The 14,988-nt window shown below is 30.3% G+C and overlaps 1 protein-coding gene across 1 annotated transcript; it reads right to left on the reverse strand.

The window, feature by feature from the left end:
* Window positions 1–7,661: 7,661 nt before the first annotated feature.
* Window positions 7,662–9,431, reverse strand: LOC107462514 (uncharacterized). The gene has a single exon (XM_016081111.1). The coding sequence runs from the start codon at window positions 9,429–9,431 to the stop codon at window positions 7,662–7,664; it is 1,770 nt and encodes a 589-aa protein (XP_015936597.1).
* Between the last annotated feature and the right edge of the window lie 5,557 nt (window positions 9,432–14,988).

The following is a 14,988-nucleotide window of genomic DNA, read 5'->3' on the forward strand; positions in this document are numbered from 1 at the left end:
CTCCAAATATAACTTAAAAAAATTCAATAATAAGTTAAAAAATGCTATAACAATAAATAGTACTTTTAAATTATTAATATACAAAAATTAAATTCTTTAAAATAGTGTTAGTTGTACTAAAAAAATTTTATTGACGCTATAATAAAATATCTATACAAAATAATTTAAGATATGACAATTATTTTAATTAATTATATAAAATTATTATAAACAAATAATAAATAGTGACTTTATTTATCTATAATTTTAAATTATTAATACACAAAAATATTTTAATAAAATATTAATAGTTGCGTTAAAACATTCATTAACATATAAGAAAATAATCATCTGCGCTAAAATTTATTAATATAAGAATATTTATAAAAAATAACCACAAGTATAAAATATATTAATTAAATAACTAAACTTAAGCAATATAATTGATATATATTAAATTAATTTACCATTAATTAAAATTTTTTTAAGCAGATCATTCTTATCATTATTACTATAAATAAATATATAATTATAATTGACAATACTTTACTCATAAAATTTAAGATATTAATTTATTATATATTACGTATTTTTTTACTTAATTCAAATATTTTGTTAATTTTTTTGTTATGTACTTTTGTTTAATATTTGGATAAATAAAAAAAATATATGAGCTTAATTTAAAATAAATTTTTTTTATTAAACATATATTAAATATAAATAAAAAATAAATATTTTTTATGCATTACACGATACATCTACTAGTATAATAATAAAATGAAAATGGATGTTACCATTCTAATTTTAATGATGTCCCTTTTTTTATTTATATATTTATACACCGAATATTAAATATTTTTTTTTATCTATTATTGATTTCAGCTAAGTCTCAAACTGAGGTACTTATTACAACTATTTTACAAGGCAAAAATATTTATAACCACTAGACTAAAGTGTTGTGTGAAGAAAAGAAAGTTTTTTTTTTTAGAGACAAGGAAAGTTTTGAATTAATTCGAAAGTTGAATTAGGTGGGTTCCTGGCATAATGAAGATTAGATAACCGGTCCAATCCAAATCTTTGGCTTGGGTTTATTGTTCAATTATGTCTCAATTGATAGATTGACTTAAATATCCAAATTAATTTGGATCTTTTAATGTGAATTTTTTTATTGTCTAACGTCATTGTGGTCTAACATAACAGTGTAAACTTTACCTTTATACTTTTTTAAAGAAATAAAACACTGTTTATGAGTATGTCTATGTCTATTGCATCTATAATAAATATATATATTTTTTACTAAATTTGTAAAATTGTATAAAAATTATTTGTTTTGATTATATAAAATATAAACTTCATGAAAATAATTTTTGAAAATAGTATTGCTTCTTTTTTCATATCCCAAACCAATTTTTTGTGAAATAGGTCTTTAAGCAGCAAGGATTTTATCCAAGTTACGACCCTTAAAAAAATTTTGATAAATCATTATTCAAAGATTTTATGATTTCATACAATTTTTCATTTTCAGCATTAGTCTTAGCAAGATTAGATGCAGATTTTTTTTTGTAAGCTCTGAATTTCAGTTTTTAAATCATTTATTTTTCTTTTTAAGACATCATTTTTATTATTTAAATTCACAACAAATGTGTTATTATACACATCTAATTTTTCTTTCAAGAAAGACATCTCATATCTCAAAGCTTCAATTTCTTTCTTATACTTAGAGTATTTAGACAAAAGTTTACTGCAGTTATGAGTTAAATCATCAATAATCTCAAGCAATTCTTCACTAATTCAATCATAAAAATTTACCTTATTTTTTAGTTCTTTGTCCTTAGTCATAAGACATACATCTTTATTATCATTTGATGTATCATTTTTTAAATCTTTTCAAGAAGTCATCAAAATTCTTTTCTTTTATTTCTTATTTTCTTCTTTTCACTTCAGCTTTTGGACATTTAGATTTGGAGTGTCCTAATTTTTTGCAATAGTGGCAGTTTTTTTTATTTTCCTTCTTGTCCTTCTTAGACGAAAAATTTATTTTTCTCTCTTTGTATCTCATTATTTTCTTCAACCTTTTTGCAAAGAAAACTATTTTATTGTTGCTGAAAATTTCCTCTTTTGATTTAATTTCTATCTTTTACTTTAGAGCCATACTTTTCTTTTTGTTTTTTGACTTTAAATTAATGGTTTCACATGCTAGAAGCTTTCTTCTTAACTCATCATAAGTGATTTGGTTAAGATTATTTTTTTCTTGTACTGCAGTAGTTTTTGTCTCTCAATCTCAGAATCTTCCTATCCAGCCCATTTTCAGTGAATGTTTTTTCTAGTGTATCAAGTCCATTGATTATGATTGAAAATCTTTTGAATATTTCATCTATAGACTCTTTTTCTGTCATAAAAAATAGCTCATAGTCTTTCATTAGCATATCGGTTCTTGTTTCTCTTATTTGATTTGTTTCTTTGTGAGTGACTTGAAGTTCCTGCCATATTTTCTTAGCCGATTTGCATTTGGAGACTTTTCTGTGCTCCTCAAAACTTATGATACAATGCATCATATTTATCGCCTTAGCATTTGATTCCACTTTTTCTTTTCTTCTTCGATCCATTCCCCATCCTCCTTTGGAATGACTTGTCCTTCAGTTGTTAGCTTAGTTGAAATCTCAAGTCCATTCATAATGATATTCCAGAGATTGTAATCTGTTGCTTGAATAAATATCCACATTCTCTCTTTTTAGTAGGAATAGTTAGTTCCATTTAAATAAAGTAGGAGATGGTAGGATTGACCCTCGGTTAGGTTGAAAGGAGTTTGATCGGTAGCCATGGATCTTTTCTCTAAGCTATTAAGCTTGCCTTCCAAAGCCTAAACTTTGATATCAATTGAAGGTTATGTAGGTCTTGAGAAAGGGGGGATTGAATCAAGGCACTGTTTTAACTTTGATGAGTGAAACAAAGTTAGCAGGAGACTTTTTTAGTTTTGTCTTCTGCAATTGTAGAAATAGCAGAGGTAAGGGTAGAGAGATTCACACTAGCAAATATCCTAATTCAATCTCAATTTGCAATGAGGTCTACGTCCAGTCTCCACCACAATAATGACAAAATTTCACTATATCCAATTCAAGATTATAATTATCAATACTAAGACCAAGACCAAGACAAATACAAAGACAAACGAACCAATCAGTTCTAACCAAGACAAACTAAGCACCAAACTTGTGCTTCATAAACAAAACAAAGATCAAACAAACCCACCAAATCACAACAGAACCAAGACGAGATGAATCTAAAATAGTGTTGTATTCTCTTTCTAGTTTTTTACTTGTCACTCATAGACTTTTTTGATAATCACTCAAATAATCATATGTCTTTTTTTACTACTAGAAAGACTTAAAACTATGTATCAAAAGTGAAGAAGAAGCATGCTCAATATGTAGTATTTGATTTTTGAATTTTCGCCTTGAGGTTGTCGAAAACTTGTTCTTCTTATAACATAAACCTTGCTTTTGTTAGCCGTTTGATTTCATTAAGCCTTCATCAATGTTTTTGATGGATTTGCTAGAATTTGAGAAGGGGGTTGAATCAAGTTAACTTTAGAATTAAACTTTCTTTAGCTCTATTTTTATAGAAGCTAAATATGCAGGAGATTTTTTCATTTTGTCTTATACACCAGATAGAACCAGAGAAGAGAAGTAGAGAAAGAGACTAGCATGTATCCTAGTTCAGTTTCTAGGTGCCATGAAACCTACGTTCAGTCTCCACCACAACCATGGTGAAATTTTCCTATAATCAAACTGATTACAATCACCAATACTAATGAATTACAACCTAATTCATATAGTATTCTTAACTAAGCTTTCTACCCTAAAACTCAGCTTCTCAAGTGCTATCCCAACTTGAAAGCAGAATCCTACCAGGTTCAACTCACCACCAAGTGCTGTCCCAACTTGGCAAGAGAAACTAATCTTAGTTCATAGAAACCAAATTACATAGAAATAATTTATTTGGCTTTTTCATGCATCTCTCTTTCCTCTTCTCTCGTGACTTTTTCTACTCACATAATTAGCTTTTTTCTCAAATACAGAAATATAACATTAGATATTTATAACAAAAAAAATCTAAAATGAAGCACAAATAGAAGAAAAAGAATTCAACTCAAGTATGGTTCGATGATACTCTTGAATTGTTCTCTTTTTCTTGTTTTTAAATGTTAAAGTGATGCCTTTATATAATCAGCTTGCTCTTTCCATTTGTTCTTCATTACCTCTTCCAATACCTTGTATCAACAATTCGTTAGAGCAGTCACCATTGGCATGCAATTCTTTTTTCATTTTGCTCCACTAATTCTGCTTGTTGAGGAGCTTCTCCATCTTTTTGCTGTTTGTGAAATTTTTTCACTACCTCTGCAGTCCTTGTGTTGCTTTGATACTCTTGCATGTTGCATTTTACTCTTTTTTTTTTCTAAATGTTAATCCTCTGATGTTTTTGTGGTAGTGTATGTATTGATATCCTAATGTCCCAACTGTTTTTGTTGTGTTGTTAATATTCTTTTGTTCCAGCTATCCTTCATTTTTCATAATAAAAACAAATGTCTCTTTATCACTTTGTAAATGTAGAACCTTCTTTTTTTTTTTTTTGCATTTTGCTAAATGATGCTTATTAAAGGTATTAGGCTTATGCATTGCTTTGAAGCATTAAGGAATACTCAAACAACATTATTGGATTGAGAAATAAATAATAAACATGCATCACTAAAACACATATTAAACCATAATTAAACTTTTGACTCAATAAATATTTATCATTATAATTTATTTATCAAAATTAATTTTAACTCAACCGTTTTGATTTCTTTCTCTTTATGGTTAGCATTTGCCTTTTCTAAAAGCTTTTCAAATTTTGCTCATTAAGATTGATTATTTCTAAAATCGTGTAATGTGATCAGTTGTCCATAAATCTGTTTATTGCTGTCTATAATTGCCAACATTATTATGTTTCCTTTTTCAATATAGATAACAGCAATTTCTTCTAATTTTTACACCAAATAAACAATTATATTAGTTTTAAATTTAAATCTTTATAACATATTATGTCAAGCCATGAATCAATCAATTAATTAAATATTTTTCATCACAAATAATTGTAATACCATTTTAAGACTTAATAAATCTATTAGTATTGTCCGATGTTAAACCTGACGGCACATTTCTTATAATGAATGGTAATAGCCAAAAAAAAGATTTGATAATAAAATCTAAGGGTAATTAATTAACTTATTGTTAATAGAGTGGTGAGGTAGTGATGATTATGAGGTTAAAGCCAGGACAACATATATAAAACATGTGATACTTTGAGATACTAATTTAGTCTTTTTTTTTTTTTTTACAAAATCAATGTAAATTTACTGACTATCTAAATATATTTAAATGAATTCTATGTGCTTATAATTTGATATCTAACTTTTGTGTAACTTATTTTTTATGATAATTTTTGAATATTTAATAATTATTTATTTTTATATTTTTAAAATTAAATATTAATTTTTAACTCTTTTTAGTAAGTTAGACAAACACTTTTAGACATCATAGCAATTACCATATATTTATCAAATAGAACTTATTTTTTATAAACATAAATTAAGTTTAATATTGTAATGACAATTTTATGAATTACTTATTTTTGTAGATAAAAATAATAAATTATTTTTATTTTTTTCGTAAATAATTTTATTAATATTTTTTATAAATAAAATAATTTATTGTGTACGAAATTCAATCTCTTTTTAAGAAGAGGGACAACCTTGCTGGCTGCAACATCTATATCTATTAGTTTCTTTTTACAATAATATCTTTCATTAAAGACTGTGTACAAATCATTGGATGGCACAGTACATCTTTAATGATTGCTACATTCAATTATCAATATCCAAAGTGGGTTACGATCATATTGCTTTCTCTTATTTCCCTTTTTCTCCACACCGATTCAGTGTTACATGCATGTTGCTAAAGGCATCCACACACCTAACATAAAACAGAAGTGTTCGTACCATGGCAAAAAAAATTATAAAGTTAGGCCCAATGAAAAATAAAGATCCACTTAATTTTTTTTTATTTATTCGGCTTCTTAAATATTGAATATGACAAAAGTGACTCAATTTTATTTATTTAAATAAGTAAACTGTCTTTTTGAATATTTTTTAGGGCAATTTACGCATCTAAATTGTTTGAGCTCCAATTTTACGCAAATACATTGTTTTCAAATTCAATACGCAAATACATTGTTTCACTATTTTATGTAAACCGCTACTGGCAGTAGCAGTTTATAGGTGTGCATAAACCGCTACTACCTGCCGCGGTTTATGTGTGCGAGTGTGTGAGTGTAAACCGCTGCTGGCAGCAGCGGTTTACGTGCGTGTGTGTGTGAGTGTAAACCGCTCGATGTGGGACGGGATCTCATCTCGTTGGTGACTTTCATGATGCTGCTAGAGATGATCGCGATGATTAGCACCATGTGTTGTTGTTTTCCATTTCTCGTTATGTTGTTTTCCATTTCTCGTTATGTTGCTTATGTTCCGGTTACAGACTTTATGTTTATTCTCCTTGGATGACTGTTATTTTGGTTAGTTGTTACTTTATGTTTATGTCGATGGACTTTATGTTTATTCTCCTTGGATGACTGTTATTTTGGTTAGTTGTTACTTTATGTTTATGTCGATGGAATTTATGTTTATCGATCGTATAGCTATGATGGAAATTAAGCACGATAAGTCTAGAAAAGTGAAAAATAACTACTGATATTATCATTAACTTTGAAACCAATAAGACTTAAAACTCATAACTGATACAACCAGACACGTTCGTAATCACGAAGACTAGGACAAACGAACTAAATAAAGATAAATCTATATTCCACTAGTAGAACCTCGCTGAGGGCAAACCCTTCGGGTATGACCGGGCTGCCTGCACAGGCCACACCTCTTAGGTTGGCTGGTGTCGGCTTCGTCCATGTTGTTGCGGATGCGGGTTGACCGTGGTCGTCCTTCTCTTGCCCTTCTCATGCCTGGGTCGGGGATCACTGTCGGCCCGTCATATGGTGGCCAAAGCCCCTCTGGAATACAAGGTGAAAAGGACATCTCATACACCTTAAAGACCTCAGACATGGTGTACACCTCATCGACATAAGTGGCCCAATCTAGCCGTGACTGCGCGCAGCATGCGAGGGCATGGCAACAGGGGGAGTGCAGCGCCTAGAAGTATCCACAATCGCAGGTACGATCCCTTAGAGAAACCCGATAGCTACCCAAAGAGAATTTGCCGGTGGGCGTCGTCTCAGCCACCGTATAGTCAAGGTGATGTCTATCAAACACAGTCACCGTGAAGCACCTCGAATCCTTCAGATTACGCTCAATGGCCTTAACTACTACCTGTGAAAACCGGTGCCCGGACCCTAACTGTGCCTCTGCCGTCTGCCCCCGGACAACAAACAACTCGGCCAGCCGGAGATATGTTGACTTAACCAGAGACGTCACCGGTAGGTTTCTCGTGCCCTTCAAGACAGAGTTCACACACTCAGAAATGTTGGTCGTCATGTGACCATATCTTCTCCCCCCATCCTTGTGCTGTGTCCACCTCTCATACTCCATTCTGTTGGCCCAATCGCACATGGCCGGGTTCTCCGTCCTCATTATATCAAACCAATAGTCGAATTCTGCTTCCGTCTTCGCATACGCGGCATTCACCAGTCACCTCCTTGCATCCTGTCCCCTTGAAAGTGAGGGCAAAATTTGCAGCAACATGCCGAATACAAAATGCCCGATAAGCATGGGGAGGTTGCCAACCACTATCGGGGGACTCTAGTGCAGCCTTGATGCCGTTGTGTCTATCAGAGATCACGAGAATACCTTGCTGTGGAGTGACATGCCTTCTAAGGTTCGAAAGAAAGTATGACCAAGACTCTGCATTCTCCCCCTCCACGAGTGCAAACGCAACAGGCAAAATATTCGAGTTACCATCCTGTGCGATCGCCAACAACAATGTCCCGCCATACTTCCCATAAAGGTGTGTGCCATCGATGCTTACCAGCGGCTTACAGTGACGGAAAGCCTCAATACACGGAGGGAATGTCCAAAACATCCGATGAAAGAAGACTCTATCTTCGTCAACTTGGTCACCCACCCTAACCGGGGACGTCTTCAGTAGAGCAATGGAACCTTCCATCGTGCATGTGACCCCAAGGATCCACCGAGGCAGATCAGCATATGACTCCTCCCAATCGCCATATATTTGCGCTACTGCCTTCTGCTTCGCCAACCACACCTTTCGATAACTAGGCCTGAATCCATAAGTCGCCTCTGTTGCCTCTTGCAACACCTTAATAGACACCGATGCATCAGCTCGAACCAATGGATAGATTCGCGCACAGATGACATGATAATCAAGCTGCTTGTGGTCGCTTGATATCGATGTGGCCATACACGTGTGCGGACCGTTGTACCTCCTAACTTCCCATGTGCTCTTCCTTTTCCGCATGACTATCCGAATCAACCACGTGCACCCGTTTCCAAACTCCTTGCATCTCCCTTGGTATTTCAGATTGTCGGACTCCATAACCTTGTACTCAACTCCACGCCGAATACTGTAATCTTTTACACTCAACACGGCTTCCTCTTTACTCTGGAAGGATTGACCAATCTGAAATTCAGTCATAGATGTCCCATCATGCATCCCCTGCCCATCGAATGTTGCATCAGCATTCTGCTGTTGGCCGATGGCTTCCAAGTTCAAAGAAGAGAGGTGGGGAGGGTACTCCTGTGTTGCAGAACCGGAACCTCCATGGGCTGAACGTCCACCTCCAGGAATATCATCATCACTGTCCCCACTAATATCGACAGGCTCCTCATCCGAATCATCATCAAACAGTGCATTCTCAACTCGATCCGGTCTGGCATGGCATTCAAAATCAGGAGCAACAGGACCAACATATGCATGAACAGCCCCAGCACGTTCGGGCTCCGCATTCGGAACTGCCACTGCTACCACAGGCATCGATGTTGACGCACCACCAGCTGGGGTCGACTGAGGATTAGGTGCCGATGCCCCAGAGCTATCCACACCATCTTCCAACTTAGCAAACAGCTCAGTTACCCTCACCTCTGGAAAACTGCGCCTGCAGTGAAACAAGACCTGCAAGTCTTCATCCGACCCGATCACGAAGGTCTCATATCTCACACCAGTTGAGACAACATCAATGGGAATCTTGTAAAATAATTTTTTTACCCACTTCGTCCCACACATACCGAGCTTCCGTAATATACTTAGCTTAATCTCCGCCAACGTATTCGACGATCGGATAAAAACACTAAGCGGTTCTCTGCCTGTGAATTTTACACCATGCCTTTTGCTCTTTTGAATTTTTCCAGAGCAGTGAACCAGAGCCACAAAACTTTCCTCCCCCTCCATTTGTGAACAACACTCTACCTCTCCACATTTGGCCCCTCTATGGTTTATATAGGCAGCCCCAGTCAGCCCATCACACGTAAACCGCTACTGACAGTAGCGGTTTACACTCACACACACACGCACGTAAACCGCTGCTGCCAGCAGCGGTTTACACTCACACACTCGCACACATAAACCGCGGCAGGTAGTAGCGGTTTATGCACACCTATAAACCGCTACTACCAGTAGCGGTTTACATAAAATAGTGAAACAATGCATTTGCGTATTGAATTTGGAAACAATGTATTTGCGTAAAATTGGAGCTCAAACAATTTAGATGCGTAAATTACCCTATTTTTTATTATTTTTTTATTTTATCTAAAAAATTTTTTTAATAAATTTTTAAGATAAAAAAACAGTTATTTATTATTAAAGGTAGAATTATATTAAAAATGTGATTATTTTTTCATTATAAATATACTGACACGTTTAGATATATTCAAAATTCAATCGACTAAAAATTTGCTTAAATTCTTTGTTAATTTAATCATTAAATTAGAGTCTCTTACAAATATCATCTATTATATATCTTTTCACAAAAAATTCAAACGATAATATGTAAACACTTACAAGTCAAATAATATTTCAAAAGAAGTTTAAATCTCAAGTTCAAATACAAATCATCATTTTAGATAATCCCAAAATAAATAATTTTTTCTCTTTTGTTATGGATGGAGAGGGGCACTTTTGTCCTACAACCTTTCTTGTGGTCGCTCCCTGCCAAATTTCACTTGATCCAAATTTGACCCCTTTTCTTCCAATAATATACATATGCAAAAATTCTTTTTTTTTTTTATTGTACGATATATTTAATAATAAAAAGTGTTACATACATAATTACAACAACAACAAATTTTTTTTTTTAAGTAGAATCAGCTATATGGATCAAATAATATTATTAAGTCATATCATATAATTAATATTATGTTTATAGTGAGATAAATACATTATTAATTTATAAAAAATAAATTATAATATGCATGCCTTTTGGATAATTGGGTGGATATATATACATATATACTTCACTATTACATAATTTGTTTTGGGTAAGTACCATCCATGAAAACGAACATAACGATCATGCACCCTATCATCAACATTGAATATAATAAGTCAAAAGCTGCATTAAGATCTTTCTTCTTGTGATCAAAACCACTCCTCTCGGAATTTTCTTTGGCTTTTACCTTTGCTTTGCGGTTAGATAGTGCTTTGAAAGGGACAAATTTCTTATGTTTTTAAATACATTTCTTAAATAAAAAAAAAAATTTTGGCCAATAAATTTATAGCATATAACATTATGTATAATTAATATGAAATTATGAATTATTGTGTCTTCCAATAGTAAATATAACATTATTTTAGTCCTTTAATAATTTAATTATATGACGTCAATGAGTTTTAATACATATTGTATAACAACATTATTTGAGTCTTTATGACATTATTTTTTTTAAGTTAAAAGTTAAATTCGTCTCTAAAAAATTATTTATTTTTTAAATTAATTTTTTTAAATTAATTTTTTTTAAAAAAATTTAGTCATATAACTTCTTAAAATATAAAATATAAGTCAAATTAATCCTTCCTTTAGTTAGATGATAACGTGATAGTTAATGCCACGTGTCACAAGATGATTGGTTGACGTGTCAAGTCAGTAACACTTACCATGCCATGTGTCACTTGACATGTAACAAAGTTATTTATAATCAAAATAATCCCTGAAGGTCTAAACCTAAGTTATTTTTATTTCTAAAATTTTAAAAATTAATAAAATTAGTCTTTATATAAATTTTTTTTCTTCGTAATATTAAATTTGAATATAATATTAAATTTAAAATATTTTTGGATAGTACTAATTTTATATTATTTTTTAGACCTTAATAAACAAAATTCTCTTTACATAAAATAATAAAAATAATTAAATTATTATAAAATTATTTTGCTATTTGTATTTTAAAATTTTATATTTTCAAATTGTAATTTTTTATAGTAAAATTTTTTTATTTAAACGATTTTATCAAATTATTGTTGATTATATATTTAAAAAATTAATATTTTAAATCTCACTAAATAATATAGGAGTTATTTTAAAATTTAAATTTTTAAAATTTTTTAAAATTATAATTTTTATTATTGTGTAATTTAAATGGTAAAACTCAATGTCGGAGACCATCATCATCTAACATTTGGGCCTTCCATTCGAAGTCCAATCATCCGATTTCAGGTAATCCCCGAAACAATTTTATAGACTAATAAATCTATTTTGCACTTTCATATTAATTTATTGGTAATTAATGTATTTGGACTTAAGTTTTTTTTCTAAAGATAAATGTTATTTTATTAATATAAAATAAAAGTGTTTATAAGAGGATAAGTTGAAAAATAATCTTTTAAAAAGCTAATTTTTTTACTTAAAAGTAGAGTTGAAAACTGATTGTTTTATCCGTAATATTTATTATTTAAAATATTATTTCATATAAGTGAATTTAGTTTTTCTAGTCCTTTTTTTCTTTCTGCCATAACAAGCTAAAACAGACTAAATACCCGTCAACAATTTAACAATTAATTAGATGAATCATCACTTTTGATTATAGAAAAATGCAGCGGGTCGTTTTTTCACCTATCTTTTTCAGGGTACATCTTTTATCATTTTTTTCCTTTTTTCTTTTTCGTATATTTGCTTAATTCAAGATGAGATGTGATATATTTAGGGTGTGGAAAGCATCAAGCACAATTCAAGCATACCAATATCAATAATAGTGCAATCCATCGTTATATATGATGATATCTATTCCAAAACGAACCACAAATGATGCTGAATTTCATAAAGTTTATTTGTATGCTTTCCCCAGAAAGGAATGCAATAATATTTATATATATTTTTAAAAGAATTAAAAGGGTATATATTATTGTTATTATTATTATTATTATTATTTAAAATTTGTGTATGGCATTAGGATAATGATTCCTTTAGATGATAACAAGAATGGTCCCTAATTAGAGTCAAGCCAGAAAGAAAGATAGCTGCTAGTGATTTCGACTTTGTTGTCTATTTGTGTTACCTCTTAGTGGTGGAATATACTTAACTATGTCTTATCAATCCCACAAAAGAAAACGACACCCATTCTCAAATTAAATTAAATATCTTCATATACCCTTTTCAGATTATATATCAAAAGCTAGGTATGGGTAGAAAAAAACGAAAGCTAAAATTAAATAATACTATTATTAAACCAACTTGTGTTAATCGAATAATAATTTCATTCATCTATTTAAATTAATGTTAGAATTTAAATTAAATTCTATTTGGTATATGCAAAAATTATTAGTAGTCAACTACAAACTCTTAAATAGAACTCTAATTTATATAATAAATTAGTTATTAACCTATTACATTGGAGACATACGATGAGGAAAAAAAAACAATATTACTATTCATCTTCTATTAACGAGATTTATGTGTTACAATTTAATTCCATTGACATCATTTATTTTAACATTTTTAAAATACACACATTCATAAAATAATGAATTTTTTTTTATAGAAATCAATTATTATGAGAATTCAAGGACCATCGAACCTTTTATTTCATCATGCTATTATATTGAAGAGTAGTTTTGAAAATTTGTGGAGAAAGTTATCCGTCTGAGTATCTATCAAGAAAAGGTTGTATTCAAGATTGTATTCAGTGAATGGTTTAATTTGCTGATGATAGATGATGTGAAAGTGTTTGTTTTGCACATCTTTGGAGTCTAATTTCAAACCTGTGTACTTATATGGCCATGACGTTTTCCATTGTATAATTTTCTTTTTTAGAAAAAATATCACATTAAAGTTCAATAATTTCATGATTCTTCTTTTAATAATGTTAGTTTAAACTTTTTTTTTTATAAACTCTTAAAAATGTTCATAAATTTTATTCATTCATTGCATTGTCATAAATTGTTTCTTTTAAATAAATGATTTTAATAGACAAAATACATAATCTACAAATAATACGTGTTTAAAATGATAATTTTTTCCCCTTTCTACTACTTGGTTGTTATTCTTGAATTATCGGAAATTAGTTTAATTTAATATTTTCTGACAACAACAAATCTAGAAATTTGCGGCGACTGTTAAGTTGATTTGGTAATAAGGCGAAGTGTCACACTTTGCATACTTAAAATTTATATAAGTTTGTATAGTTTTATTTATTGGACTTGGTATAGTAGACAAAAAAAAAAAAAGTGTGCTATCCTAATATATGGGGCTATAGAAGCCAGTGTTATTTTTAGATGGGAGAAAATAAGGAAATATAATAGACAGCATGAAAACTAGCTCCTGTTGTTACTCAATGGAATCATGTCATAATCACAAGCCACAGATTTTTAACTGACATTTTAAGAATTATATTATTTTTATTTTTTATAAGATTAATTTACTTGATTTTATTAATAAAAATTTTTTACTTGATTTTATGTAGGCAGTGCATCAACATCCACTAAGACACAATTAGAGTATATATATAGAGCCTCCCAAGATGGCATTTTCTCCATTCATACTAATAGCATCATGTATTAAACATAAAACAAGAATATGAATACATCTATATATTTGTTTTCACTATATTTAAAGCATAGAAACAAAAAATTGCTTATTTTACTACAAATTTTTTTCTTGTTACCATCTTTAATAATTCAAAATTAAAGTTAATTTATTAAATAAAATAAAATATTAGTCACAAAAAACTTTTCATTTGCTAAGATGAGCAGTTGCAACAAAATTCATAAACTCAATTAGTGAGTAAAAACCGGAAAAAGCTAATAAGGCCCAAACAAAAGAATATAAAAATGATAATAAAGTTGCACATGTATATATCTCCCTTCCTACCTCATTTAGGAAAGTGATGAAAATTATTTCATAACAAACAAATTAATCTTGTATACTTTATTAGTGTTTATATATGTTCTGATGCATATGTTCTAATATACCGATTTAGATTCATATAAAATGATTCTGGGAAAATGATAAAAGATATGAATAAGACTAATAACCTTCTAGCTATGTCACATGCAAAGAATCTACAAATAATTTGGCTTCCATATATATAATATGCTAAAATAACTAAATCCCATTATTATTTAGTACTTATATCTAAAATTAAACCAATAATATCAAGCTCAAAAAGAAGAAGAATAATATATATGAAATAATAATATTAAGCAAACCATAATCCATAGTCATCACTAATAATAATAATGTTTCTACAGTATATGATGATCTTCTATACAAGGTTATCTCTTGTATCCTAAATCAAAGTATATTACAGCTCATTCTTTTTTCTTTTTTCAATTTCCTTTGTTCTCTATTGAATATATATGTGTACATGAAGAGCTACTAGCACAATCACTTTTTTTTCTTTACATACCAATAAAACAAGCAAATATCTCTATATATGTATAAAGCTATATTAAAGTTTATCTAAAAATATCCATATATATGTGGCCTCACCTTAGGTTTGTTATTGCCTTCATCATA

Source organism: Arachis duranensis, chromosome 8 (assembly GCF_000817695.3).
Source record: "Arachis duranensis cultivar V14167 chromosome 8, aradu.V14167.gnm2.J7QH, whole genome shotgun sequence".
Classification (NCBI taxonomy): domain Eukaryota; kingdom Viridiplantae; phylum Streptophyta; class Magnoliopsida; order Fabales; family Fabaceae; genus Arachis; species Arachis duranensis.

What these genes read in the sequence shown, in the direction of transcription:
- LOC107462514 (XM_016081111.1), bottom strand. Translation starts at nt 9,431, where the DNA reads ATGGAGGGGGAGGAAAGTTTTGTGGCTCTGGTTCACTGCTCTGGAAAA.